We start from the raw sequence: 12,178 nt of genomic DNA on the forward strand, positions 1-12,178 counted from the left end.
GGTTGTGTCAGATTATTTTATCATTTAAACAATAACAATAGTTCCTAAGAAAAAAATGCTTTACCTCAATGTTAAGAAATTAATTTTAAACGATGTGGAACAAAAACTAATTGCTCAGATTAAGGGATATCCGACTGCCAACTAAATACTGTGGATAAATGAGACTGAAAACTTACGATATGACGACACTTTACGCTTCACAAGAGGCTACAAACACTGAATCTGCTGTAGCTCAAATGGATCCTATAGTTTTCTGCTGCACAGACCAGTTTAAACACGGAGCAACAGATTTCATCTCGTCAAAATAACCTTCATTATATCAAAAGGACATATCTTGTGGCAGCATCACTACAACAACCGCAAATGAAAAGCACTACAATGTGAGAAACTAATGAGATTTAATTCAAATGAATCAAGCTGATTGTTAAAATAGATTTCAGTGTTACAGGTCTCTGCTGCAACTTTGACGCAGATTTAACATCAAATTCAAGGACTTTTCAAGGACTTTCCAGGCCCAATTCCCTCAAATTCAAGGAGCCAACACGGCACAGTTTGAGACACAGATCATGGTTAATTACTGTTAATTACTGTTACAACACCAAGATTCAGCAGCTTCATAGAAACTCATACAATAAAAAGAGGTTTGAATGTGTCAACACTTCTGGTCAGTTGTTACAGTGATCTAGACTTTCCATAACTCGTGTCTATTTTCAGAAGATTTCAAGGCCTTGATTTTATTGTCAAATTCAAAAACTTTCAATGATTTCAAGGCCCCATGGGAACCATGTTTGGATTTAGACCAATTGCAGCACTGGATCTCCTGTGAGTGAGTTGTTCTACAGAATGATCATGTGGTTTTTAAAATAACTTCCTGTTGGTTTTAAGTATTAGTTATTTCTTGAATAAAACTAATCTAGACATTAAAAAAATTCAAATTTCAAATTAAAAAGATTTTCCATTGTTTTCTTAAGACTGTAGAAATCCTGTGTAAACACACAGTAACATTAGGTTTGAAACAGGGTGACCTTTGACCCTGTAGTGAAAGTGTGCCAGCTATCACACTCCTGTCCAAAAATTCCAAGTAGTCTCTAGTTGGAAATCACTCTCAGCCAATCAGGCGGAGGCAGGTGGAGTGTGTTCAGCAGACCTGTAGTTTCACTGTAAAACACTGAACAGCTGAGCTGCACAGTGTCTGTGAAGCACAAAATGTCCAAATGTCCATGTTGTTTGTTCCCAAAACTTTATTCTCACTTATGACTTCCCCAAATCCTCAAGTTTAAACACTTAACATGCGACATCTGACATATTTTGACCTGTAGAGGTCACGACCACCCTTGACCTCATCCTATCAGATTTCTGTTGTTGCTGATCCAGGACTCTCATTTCTCCTTCTCCCGCTCCTCCTTCTTCTTCTTTTTCTTCTTCTTGCGTTCGTGGTGGTGGTCACTGGGGGAACGGGAATCCCTGTCCAGATTCAAAAAACAAAATGGTCACCACAACATCTACAGAGCATTTTGCTCTTTTAAAATCCAAAGACATTTTTAGTCAATAAAAATTGGACCAGTGATTCTTCCCATCTCATTGGTTTTAAGCAAGAGAAGAATATACATGGTGGTAACTCGTCATAAACCACTGATAGAAGTCGCCCTGTCGCACCTCTCCTTCTTCCTTTTCTTCTTCTTGCTCTCTCTGTCTTGGCTTCGTTCCCGGCTGCGATGGCGTTTGCTGTGGGAGTTGTGAGACTCTGAGGACGCTGATCTCCTTTCATCCAACCGACGCCTGTTAGACAAAAAAAAAACACCATAAGACATTAGAAATCATTCAGATTTCATCCATTTGATAAAAGGTTTAATTTCCTTAATCAACAACAATACAGAAAGCTGAAAGGGGTCAGAGGTCAGAGTGTTTCTTGTACCTGTGGGAGGAGTGTTCAGATCGTGTCGACTCGTCCTCGTCCTCTCTCCACTGTCTGGCGAGCTCGTCTGAGTGGACGTTGATCACCTCTCTGATCACCTACAGTGAGGCCAAATAATCAATGAGTTTCTTAAACTTTATTTAAACAGGAAAGACTTCTGCTGAGGAGCCGTGCTCTGGGTCAGCTTCAGGTTCTTATAGTTACACACAGCTTCTCTCAGACAGAATTCATCTGAGCCAACGTCAAAGCATTCGCCCACACATTAAGATTTTCTGTGTGCATGACTTCTCCACTTTGAAACTCTACATTCAAACACAGTTAAAAACTTAGATGGACAGAAATGTCTTGAATTATTCATTTATGTGCAGAAAAATGAATTCCACACACACACACAGCTGCTGAATCAGAGAGCAGGCAGAGGGTCAGTGCCTCGCTTCTGGAGGAAAATGGAAAGAGTGTGACCCCTTTACTTCTTTACTTCCTGCACCTGCATACTCGACTTCCTCAGATCGTCTGGTCGTATGTGGCTTTCCAGACGCCACATTAATGTGAATTAATCGTGACAAAACTTCATCAGACTTCAGGAGCACTTCATGTTCAACCTGAAAGCATCTCAAAACATCAGTCACAGTGACAGGATTTGCAAATTACTTTTGCACCAAATCCACGGAGCACTAAGGTCGGTGTGTCCTCCATTAAATTTCACCACATTAAACGGTCATAGATGAGCAGGTCAAGTGTTTTTGTGTGCTGGACTACAAGCTCTGCTGTCAGGAACTTGGTGTTGAGCATCAGGTCTGTTTTCAGGATGTCTCCTAAAACAAAGTTTGTGTGTGGACCAAAGGCCAAAACATACAGAAAAAGCAACATTTTAAAAAACACTGTGTGCGTGTTGAGTAGGCCACAGTCACCTGTGATGGTTCTGGTTTTCTGCCCCATTCTCTTATTAGTGAAGACAAAGCTGTTTGAACTCTAAAAAACACACATAGATCTGTGGAGCGATGCGTTTACTGTAACTCCGAACAGAAATGTTTATGGGTGGAGAACAGGTCGAGCGTCGTCCTGAGGCTCACTCGTACCTCAGTGTAAGACTTCTTGGTGATGTGAACGTTCTTGGCTCGGTAGGACTGACGCCGCCTCTTGTAGTCCCTCATCTCTGCCATCAGCTCGAGATGAGTCTTTGGTTCGTTCTGTTCGTCATCTGTACACACGAAAACAGAAACGCTCTCATTTTACCAGAGAACTGCACTGAGGGAAAAACTTCTCTTTCTTTATTCTTCAAAACGAAAAAAGCCTAAAAAGTCAAAGGGAAACTATTTCTGAGTGTGAAACAGATTTTGAATTTGAAAATTTGAAAAACATCCTGTAACAAAAAAAAATCTATTTTTCACATTCAGACCATCTGACACCTGTCACTTTATCTTTCTGATGTTTGGAAGGCTCGACTGAATGACTGACTGAATTTATTTGATAATTAAAAATATGGAGTAACTAATCTACTTCCATTGTGGTCCTCATATAAAAACAAAAAACAAGAGAGGCATTACTTTCATAGTGTAAATCAGGCTGCAAGTTTCTGATAACCTCAGGTCTTCACCATGTCGTGCAAATCTCACCCTTCTGCAGTTTGGACACCAAATCTACGTAGAGGTCTTCGTTGCTGGAGGAAGCAGCTTCCTTCCGCTGGCTGACCACGTGATCGTACAGAGCCAATCGGTCGGCCACAGTGAGGTCACACACAGCTCGCTTGTGGTTCTGAGGCACGTCGACAGGCTGGCCGGAGTACTGACCTGATGGAGAGCCAGAGAAGCTTCACACACCGAGGGATGACTGAGAGTAGCGAACACACACATACACATCAGCCTGACAGCTTGTTTATTCAAAAACATTCTGTCATTTCACTAATTACACATCTGGATACGGTCAACAGAACTGGTCTCCATGATAGAAGTCCAACTGGTGTTGATCGTCTCCATAAGTTCTTCATCAGCTCCAAGGGGGAAAACACAAACTAATGTGGTTTTACTCTTTGGACTGTGAAGCAGAGCAGCTCCTCAATTTACACAAATTAGATTCTGATATTATATTTTGGAAAAAAAGAGGTTCTTACTTATTTGGAGGAAAGAAAGAAAACACTAAAAGAGCGATTATCATTATGACTCGAGCTCAACGCATATCAAAACTGGACACAAATTTACACAACATAACTCACAGAATTGTAGTTTATGTGCTACAAATGAGCTAAAACTTTGTGATGTTTAACACATCAAAGTGAGTTAATAGAGAAAATGAAAATTACCTTTGGAATCATGACTAATGTTCTTGTGATTTTTAAAATGTATTTCTATGACATCGGGTCCATGTCACAGATCACAAGAGAATCTGATAAAGATGCTCAACAAGTTCCTCAGCTTGTTTTTAATTCAACATCCTCCTACTCTGCTTCTTTTTAGCTGCTGCTCATCTGTTCCTCTTATCTGTTCTCTATCTTCTCCTTTGTGATCAGTATCAAGCTAATGAGATAAATCAGTAGGTGATTTTAACTGGGATTCATTTAGCAGTGGACTTCATGGAAAAAGGAAGTGACATTCATTTTTGTACAGAGAAAATTTTTTTTTTGACAAGTCTAAATGTATGGACTGGACTCTCCCCAACACATAAAGGGGAAAGTGTGTGTGTGTGTGTGTGTGTGTGTGTGTGTCTGCGACAATCCCCCAGCCCTGTCGTTACAAAGGATATGACATTAAAGGATACTGCACGTAATCAGGCAAGCCTGAACCAGAGCAGCAGAACTTTCTAGAGCCCATCGTCTCCCTAATACTCACCCCTGTCGAACACATAACACACATTACACACACACATCAGCAGAAAGATGATATTACATAAAGATTACACATCCAGGTAAAAAGTATCTGAATATTTTCAGAATCTTCTCATTTAATGGGATTGAATTTTGGAGTAAAAGGAGGTGGGTGCAGGCTGAGAGAGTTTAGACCTAAGTGCTGAGTTTGTGGGTTTTACACAAGATAACTCTCTAGTGACACCTACTGGTCTTTCGTTGTATCTGGAATGTAAGACTTGAATTGAGAAATCTAACTGTGCTTTTGCTTCTAATGAGTGTTGGATCTCTGATCAGGACAATACAACATCAGAGGAAACGGTTCTGTAGGAAACCGTTATGATATTGACTGATACCTTGCCAGAAGACTCCTTCCATCCTCATCAGTGGTGCAGTGGATCTCGCCTGTAGGATCACCTGGTGCTGGGTAGATTTGTCTGAATGAGGGAAACATCATGATGTCCAGCTTAGGACACAGGAACTAAAACTGAACATGAACCTACATTTATCTTCTAAATTTAATCGTTTCTCTCCATTTCCCACCTATTTCTTTCCATCACAAATTTTGTGCATATGATGAAAAACTTTATTTTAGACTGAACTTATCCCCAGTAAAAGGTGAGGAAGTGGAAGGTGGGTTCAGTGGTTGTATTCTTTAAATAACAAACACTTTAAATGTTCTTTTAAAATTATCATTTCTATTTCATAATAACTTACAGGACTTGAAGATTTTTTGTTCCTGTCCTACTAAACTATATCTGTTTTTTAGGTTCTCTTATATTTCAAAACATGTTAAACAGCAATTAGAAAATAAATACATAAAGACCATTTTGCAGAACATCCTGACTTTAATTAGCTGGCCTTTAGAGCTTGGAAAACTCCTATACTGAGCCTCAATATTTCATAACAGAGGTTGTATTTTTTTGCATTGTTTTGCAGTTAAATTATCTTCACAGATCCTTGTGAAGGAAAACATCATTATAATTCTATTGTTTAAGACATTTTCTTCAAATCTAAAATGGAAAAAAGGACATTTTATTGAGCATGTTACCTTGATAAGCTGCAATAGGAGGACAGCAATTTGTAGTAATAGTCATCATAATGACTCACCCATTGTAAAGGTTCTGACACTGCTGTTTTCATAACACACAGAGTGGTCGTACATCTCCGCCTGCAAAATAGAGATAAAACTTCACTGCTCTCTTAATGATTATGTGCATTAAAAATGGCAGAACATTGACACTAGAGTTCATAGTGTTTACAGTGGTCTGTCACATGACGACGAGAAACTTTTGAAGTCAGTTTGTTTTGTCATTCTCACTGAACTACCTGCTCCTCGGCCGAGTAACCCATCTTTCTGAGGCGGCAGGCCGCTTTGTGTTTCTCTATGCTCCTGACTGGGACTCTGTGATCGGGGTCGTAGGGACACTGCTCCATCGCTTCCTAAGAAAACACCACAAACAGTTATTTTAAAGCTGTGAATTACGCATATATGATGGTGAGTTATTTTTTATTTATTTTCAGACAGCACAGACACACACACACTTTGTGTGTCTGTCTATGCACACTCAAACATGTTTGACCTTCCAGTCTAAACAGACAGAAAATTTCAGCACCAGACTAGCATTGCCTGTAAGTTGAGGATGCCTGTGTGGTAGTTGGAACGTAGAGAAGCTATATCTAATCTAGTTCATGTTGTTAGACAATAACAAAACCACATTTAAAAATACCCCACATTCCTTTAGGGGAGGGAAAACCTATGTGGGCAGGGTACACAAATTAATTCTTCGTAGAAGGCACCATCCAGACAACATCTGAATGGTGCATTTAGACATTCCTTCCCGCTAGATCTGACACATAAGGTGCAAATGTGTATAATTTTGGCATTCAACCAGAAGGTGCACGGCAGCCCTGTTGTAATTCAGTGGCTACTACCATGTTCTAATAGTACATACATGGCTACTAGCCAGTGTTAACATGGTGTTCCTAATTAAGTGCTCACTGAGCGTATATACACAGATGTCGTTGGAATAAAACACACGAGGGGAAATTCCACAGTAATATAATGTATACAGTTTTCTGACGTAGGGTCATTGTTAGCATTACCGTTAACACTATCAGAAAACCAGAATTAACCGATTTAACGGTTAACGTTAATATACCTTAAATGTTAAAGCTCGGTGTAGCGCTGGGCTCGGCAACAACTAAGAAACAACGCCCTCCTTTACATTACTTTGATAACATGATAAGTTCATTAAGCTACGAGTAATTTTCAAAGACTATTTTTTATTTCGACTGAAGACTAAACGCTAAGCTAACGTTAGCTAACCGTTACCTGCTTGTAGTCCATCGACCATCCCAGCGTTTTAAATATATCGCTCAGCTGATTCCTGCAGTTTTCAGTAAACTCTGTCAGCTCCTTCAGACGATTGAGACGATCCTGAACAGTTTGTATTTCCAATGGGTCAGCCATTTTAGCGTTTTAAATCCAAACCTACGAAGCTTTCACCCAGAAATCATCAGTGTTTGTTTTCACTCCAGTCACAGCGGCCATATTCTGCGCGAGCTGATGCCGTATACCGGTACGTTGGTGGGATAACAGAAGCGATGCATGCTGGTAGTTGAAGTCGACTATTTAAGGTGCGTTCTTTTATATTACATTATATTATATCATGAAGTATAATTCCTTTGCAGTTAACGTTGTATAATGAATTCAATTCAATTCACAGCACCAAAGCGTCAGTTTGTTCCATTATCCAACTTGTACCATGAAAATTGAACAAGGAAGTTAAGAGCCGGAAACAGCAAACGTGCTGGCTGCATCGGTCACTTTAAGGAGAGCTAAACTAAATAAATAAACAAACTGTGTATATAATGAACATAATTCATAACTGTTATAGGATTTTCAGATAGCCCACAATTGATCGGGAATAAATTTCCAATGATTACTGGAATTATGGTACAAGCATAGACTGTATATAAAATCATGGATATATTATAAGAATTTTATTATTACGAACGGAAATTTTTATGGGTGGAGAATAAGTCGAGCGTCATCCTGAGGCTCACCTCAGTGTAAGACGTCTTGGTGATGTGAAAGTTCTTGGCTCGGTAGGACTGACACCGCTAAACAGTTGCAATGTTTATTCCCAGGTGGGAGGATAGCTAGCGTTAGCATTTTTTTTTATTTTTATTGGTGACAGACGGACAAACAGAAGGTGACACAGAAGACATTTTAACCATGAAGCACGATAGACAAGCGACAAAGTATATAAAGTGACATTTTGTTTGTGATTGTATATAATAATAATAATAATAATAATAATAATGACAATGATAAAAAATATATAATTTATTTTTACAATAACAATTAGTATTGCTAACAATTATAACGCTAACAATGATATATTATAATTGCAATAAATGATAATGGCAGCAATGAACATGTGCATGTACAGTACAAAGAGCTGCCCCCCATTTTCATTAGTAGTTGGCATGAGCAGCTAGCTTGCTGACATTGTTCATTGATGAATGAATTTAACGATTTATAAGATTATTCAAAATAAAACAATCCAAAAAAGTCCGGACTACTTTTTCCTCCAACAGTACCTTTTTAAGGCAATCTGCAGTCACGTATTTCTGCCCCATTACCATTCTGTTCAAAGGAATGCATTTCATTAAGTGTTGTATAATGTGTAAACTTTAAATAAATGGCTGATTTGTTTCAGCATTTGTAAGTGTCCTAGATTTTTAGTTTTAATTCATATGTATGTATTAGGTGAACCTGAATGAAACTAGTGCAGTATAATGGAACAGGCCTGCATTAAATCCTCCTTCATGAGGATTATAATCAGTATTTTCTGAATCTGTTTGAGAAGTGTTGGTTTATTTTAATGGTCATTGTGGAGGCTGTAATTGTAATTGTGGTAATGTTTAAGTGTACTGGGATATACTGAGAACTGTTCCTAATATTTTGTCAAATCTAATTCCTATAAAGGGATGGACAAAATATTAGGAACACCTCTCAGTCTAGTGTTAGTTTATATACAGTGGTGTCCAAAAGTGTGAGACCACTTTCCCATGTAGCCTCACATATTGCTCCGTAGCAGCTCTAGTATCGCTCAGTTTTACAAAGGAGAATAAAAGGAGCCATTAAAACACTGAATGGAGTTCAGCAGGGTTTCTCCTCAAGTCTCAAGTCGTCGTGTCTCACCTATTACTCCAACCTCTCCTTACCTCGAATTGTGATAGCTAACCGTTTTAGCAGCACCTTGGCACGGCTCAGCCAGGAGCCTGTTGCCGATGCGGGTGGGTGTACTTGGTGTCCTCGGTGACACAGGTCAGATCCACCAATCCCTGCTCCCCAGCTCCACCCTCTCATCATAATATGGTTTCTTCTGGCTCCAAAAAAAACAAGATGGCAACGTCCATTAAGCCAAACTCGAGGCTTCAAAACAGCAGTTCACAACCCAAAGGGCGACGTCACGGCAGTTTGCCACTTGGTGCGCTGAATTGGATTGCACGTCTTCATTCAGTGGGACAATAACGCATGGAAACACCGTTCAGGCCGCATCGGCTAATGAAGAACGAGCTCATAAATGTCATCATACATTTACATTTAGCACAGGCCGGACAATGAAATTAGGCAATACCCCCTCAACTGGCATTTTTCATTATACAACGTGAACAACTGCAGAAGAATTATACTTCATGCACGGACCTATATTATATTAAAACAAAAAGCTAAATAAGTCATTTTTTTGTTTTCTAAATCACATTTGACTGGGTTTTTATTTACAAAAAGGAGCATATGAAAGACACATGGCAATAGGATAAAGGTAAATAGGATAAATATATAAAATACAAGCAAATCTGACAGTAATGTGAACAATATCTTTGTTTATAGTGTATAAAGTCTTAACTGGACACACTGAACATGGGTTCATGTGGGATACAAATGGTTGTCTTGCAGCAGCCCAGGATGCAGCAGATCATCTGTATATATGTCCTCTGTTCTGAGGAGAGAACAGACAGCAGCCATCTTTTTCAACAACACATGTATGTATGATCGTGTTCTTGTGTCACAGCTGTATAATTAATGTAAGAGAAATACTCAGTGCGTTAGAGGTACAATTAGCATCATTAGCGTAATAAATTCTTGCCGTGCTTACATTACTTCTACAGTGTCTTCAACAGCAACCTCCTCCACCACCTCCACGCCAACCACCAGGTTCGTCCTCACTGCACAAAGCAAATACGAGAATATTTTTGTGTTACATCTACTGTTACTTGAGTGTATTGTGTGTATTTTAGAGGGGGGGGGGCATTCAAAAAGTACAAAGATAAGACAGGAAACATCAGAGCAACACTCACATCCGTAGTAAACGTATGAAGATCCAGGCCAGCAGGGGCCCAGACCTTCTGGTTCCCTCTGCCCATAGACACATACACATCCTTGGGTCTCCATGCCCGGACCCTCCCAGCAGCAACCACCAATCACATGCTGGGATAAGTCTCCCGGGTCACAATCAATCACTGGTGGCCCTGAGGCAGGAGCAGCGGGGCCTCGTGCAGCCAGGCCAGAGCTGCAGGGGATCCCTGACTGAACGGGGGGATCAGAGATTGACCACTGAGCATCAGCAGCCTGACCGATGATGTCACCTGCAGAGACAGGTGAGAAGTAGAGTTATTGGAGTGGACAGTCCTCTCTACCTGCTGAGCAGTGTAGCTATGGATTGTCTGGCATGTAAGACAAATTGAACTCTCATCAGTATGTAACTAATCTCTTCATTTTGTTGCCTAATTTTCATATTCATACATGCAGATTTACAGGTAAAAAAATCAGGGCAAACAGTGTATTGACTTGATTTGTTTTTCTATTTATTCAAAGGCTGTCAAAACTATTAATACCTGTTTTTTTGTTTAAAATCCTTGATTACAATTTTTTTTCTCTCATAAATCCTCCAATAACAGCAAATCAAAAATAGCAACAGAAAAATAAGGAGTAGAGTTATCATTGCTAGATTGTGTGATGTCAACCTGGATGCACTGTAGATCATCATGCTTTGCTTTCTGCCAGTTTTATTTAGCACAGTCTTTTTCAACTGTAAACACACATCAGGTGAATGCAGGGTGTTGGCTTAGAGCTGCACGTCGTGGCTGAATCATATGTCTGATCCTTCTGTTTCCTGTATCTGCTGATTAGACCTGCTGGGTTTGGACAGGGACTTCAGGCACCGGCCAGCTACATATACTGGCACACAAACACGCAAAAACATGCATTGGAGGATTGATTCAAAGCCAAATTGTTTTGATGAAGCTCTGACGTGTTGCGGCAGCAGGCTGAGAGGAAGTGACACTGAACAACAAGCTCATTTTTCTAACCTTATAGCAGGAGAAGTAAGACACAAAAAATACACACAACAAATTGCAGCCAGTCATGCACAAGCAAAATAGTCAGTCATCTCTAAAAAAGTCCAAATTAAAAGTTTAAATTAATTTAATGAGATGAAACTTGAATGTACTTTGTTAATTTGGGAAAGGAGTCTTCCCAAGTTCAGTCTTTACTTGTGGTACATCAAGAGTTAGCTGCTGAGTTAGCTGCTTTTACTGCCACAACTTGTTTTCACATGTAGATGAATAACCTTAAACCTACTTGTAGTGTAGCAGAAAACAGCATGATGCTCTCCTGCCTCCTCTTCCTCCTCCTCCTCCTCCTCTTCTTGGTGGCTCAGCATGCCTGAAGCGAGGCTCCCTGAGTGTTGAGGAGGGCGACACAGAGGAGGAGGTCCAGGCGACCAAACCCAACACTCAGGATTCAGTCTGTGCATTTCAGGCTGAGCTCGATCTTTTGTGAGTGTGTGTGTGTGTGTGTGTGTGTGTGTGGTCAAGGTGGTGAACTGGAGAGTCCCTGACCCGTCCTATTCCTCCCAGCTCTGTCTCTGAAATGAAAGATGGAGAGTTAGAGGACCGGAATCGGACCCAGCAGGAGCAAGAGTCAGAGAACGAGCTGATTGGGCAGCTTTTGTCAAATACTGATGTAATGCATTAAAGGATCATACCTGTGATTTACAAGAATACTTTAGACCACCCCTGTGCATTTTTCAGAGCAAGTTCTAGTGTTTCAGATCTATAAATGTGGTGTACTCACTTTTAGGATTGCTACTGACTTTCATTTATTTAACCAAAGTAATAAAATCAACTTTCAGAGGCTTGAAGTGATTCAACAAAGTGAACAACTAATGCTTTTATTTTTGTCAGTCTTACATTATCACTTTCTTAATTAGAAGATGCGTTTGTCACAGAATATGTGTGGGACTTTATATTATTGTTCAAAACTTGCAACCTGAAATGTAATTTGTAGTTTGCATACACTGTAAAAAAAAAAAAACTAAAAAAAACGGTAAAAGCACTGGCAGCAAAGT

General features: G+C 39.8%; 2 protein-coding genes across 3 annotated transcripts; both read right to left on the reverse strand.

The window, feature by feature from the left end:
* Positions 1 to 1,223: 1,223 nt before the first annotated feature.
* On the reverse strand, positions 1,224 to 7,314 carry snrnp48 (small nuclear ribonucleoprotein U11/U12 subunit 48). The gene is made up of 9 exons (XM_022762056.1): positions 7,090 to 7,314; positions 6,084 to 6,197; positions 5,865 to 5,925; positions 5,111 to 5,191; positions 3,532 to 3,705; positions 2,995 to 3,116; positions 1,916 to 2,013; positions 1,657 to 1,779; positions 1,224 to 1,464 (listed from the first exon to the last, which is right to left on the reverse strand). Exons 1-9 carry the CDS (start codon positions 7,225 to 7,227, stop codon positions 1,380 to 1,382), a joined length of 996 nt encoding a protein of 331 aa, XP_022617777.1. The 5' UTR covers positions 7,228 to 7,314; the 3' UTR covers positions 1,224 to 1,379.
* Positions 7,315 to 9,513: 2,199 nt separating this feature from the next.
* On the reverse strand, positions 9,514 to 11,696 carry LOC111234127. 2 transcript variants are annotated; one of them, XM_022762058.1, is made up of 4 exons: positions 11,410 to 11,696; positions 10,128 to 10,415; positions 9,926 to 9,995; positions 9,514 to 9,764 (listed from the first exon to the last, which is right to left on the reverse strand). In XM_022762058.1, exons 1-4 carry the CDS (start codon positions 11,582 to 11,584, stop codon positions 9,746 to 9,748), a joined length of 552 nt encoding a protein of 183 aa, XP_022617779.1. In that variant the 5' UTR covers positions 11,585 to 11,696; the 3' UTR covers positions 9,514 to 9,745. The 2 variants fall into 2 exon arrangements, with proteins under 2 accessions (XP_022617779.1, XP_022617778.1); XM_022762057.1 differs by having other exon boundaries at positions 9,514 to 9,769.
* Positions 11,697 to 12,178: the final 482 nt, after the last annotated feature.

This window comes from Seriola dumerili, unplaced genomic scaffold, assembly GCF_002260705.1.
Source record: "Seriola dumerili isolate Sdu_G_001 unplaced genomic scaffold, Sdu_1.0 BDQW01000435.1, whole genome shotgun sequence".
NCBI lineage: Eukaryota > Metazoa > Chordata > Actinopteri > Carangiformes > Carangidae > Seriola > Seriola dumerili.

What these genes read in the sequence shown, in the direction of transcription:
- snrnp48 (XM_022762056.1), bottom strand. Translation starts at nt 7,227, where the DNA reads ATGGCTGACCCATTGGAAATACAAACTGTTCAGGATCGTCTCAATCGT. An exon ending in GTTACTCGGCCGAGGAGCAG is followed by an intron (nt 5,926 to 6,083) that starts GTAGTTCAGTGA and finishes TCTATTTTGCAG; the next exon opens with GCGGAGATGTACGACCACTC. An exon ending in CCAAGAAGTCTTACACTGAG is followed by an intron (nt 2,014 to 2,994) that starts GTACGAGTGAGC and finishes GCCTCACTGTAG; the next exon opens with GTGATCAGAGAGGTGATCAA.
- LOC111234127 (XM_022762057.1), bottom strand. Translation starts at nt 11,584, where the DNA reads ATGCACAGACTGAATCCTGAGTGTTGGGTTTGGTCGCCTGGACCTCCT. An exon ending in TGTTTTCTGCTACACTACAA is followed by an intron (nt 10,416 to 11,409) that starts GTAGGTTTAAGG and finishes CTGTCTCTGCAG; the next exon opens with GTGACATCATCGGTCAGGCT. An exon ending in GAAGACACTGTAGAAGTAAT is followed by an intron (nt 9,770 to 9,925) that starts GTAAGCACGGCA and finishes TTCTCTCCTCAG; the next exon opens with AACAGAGGACATATATACAG.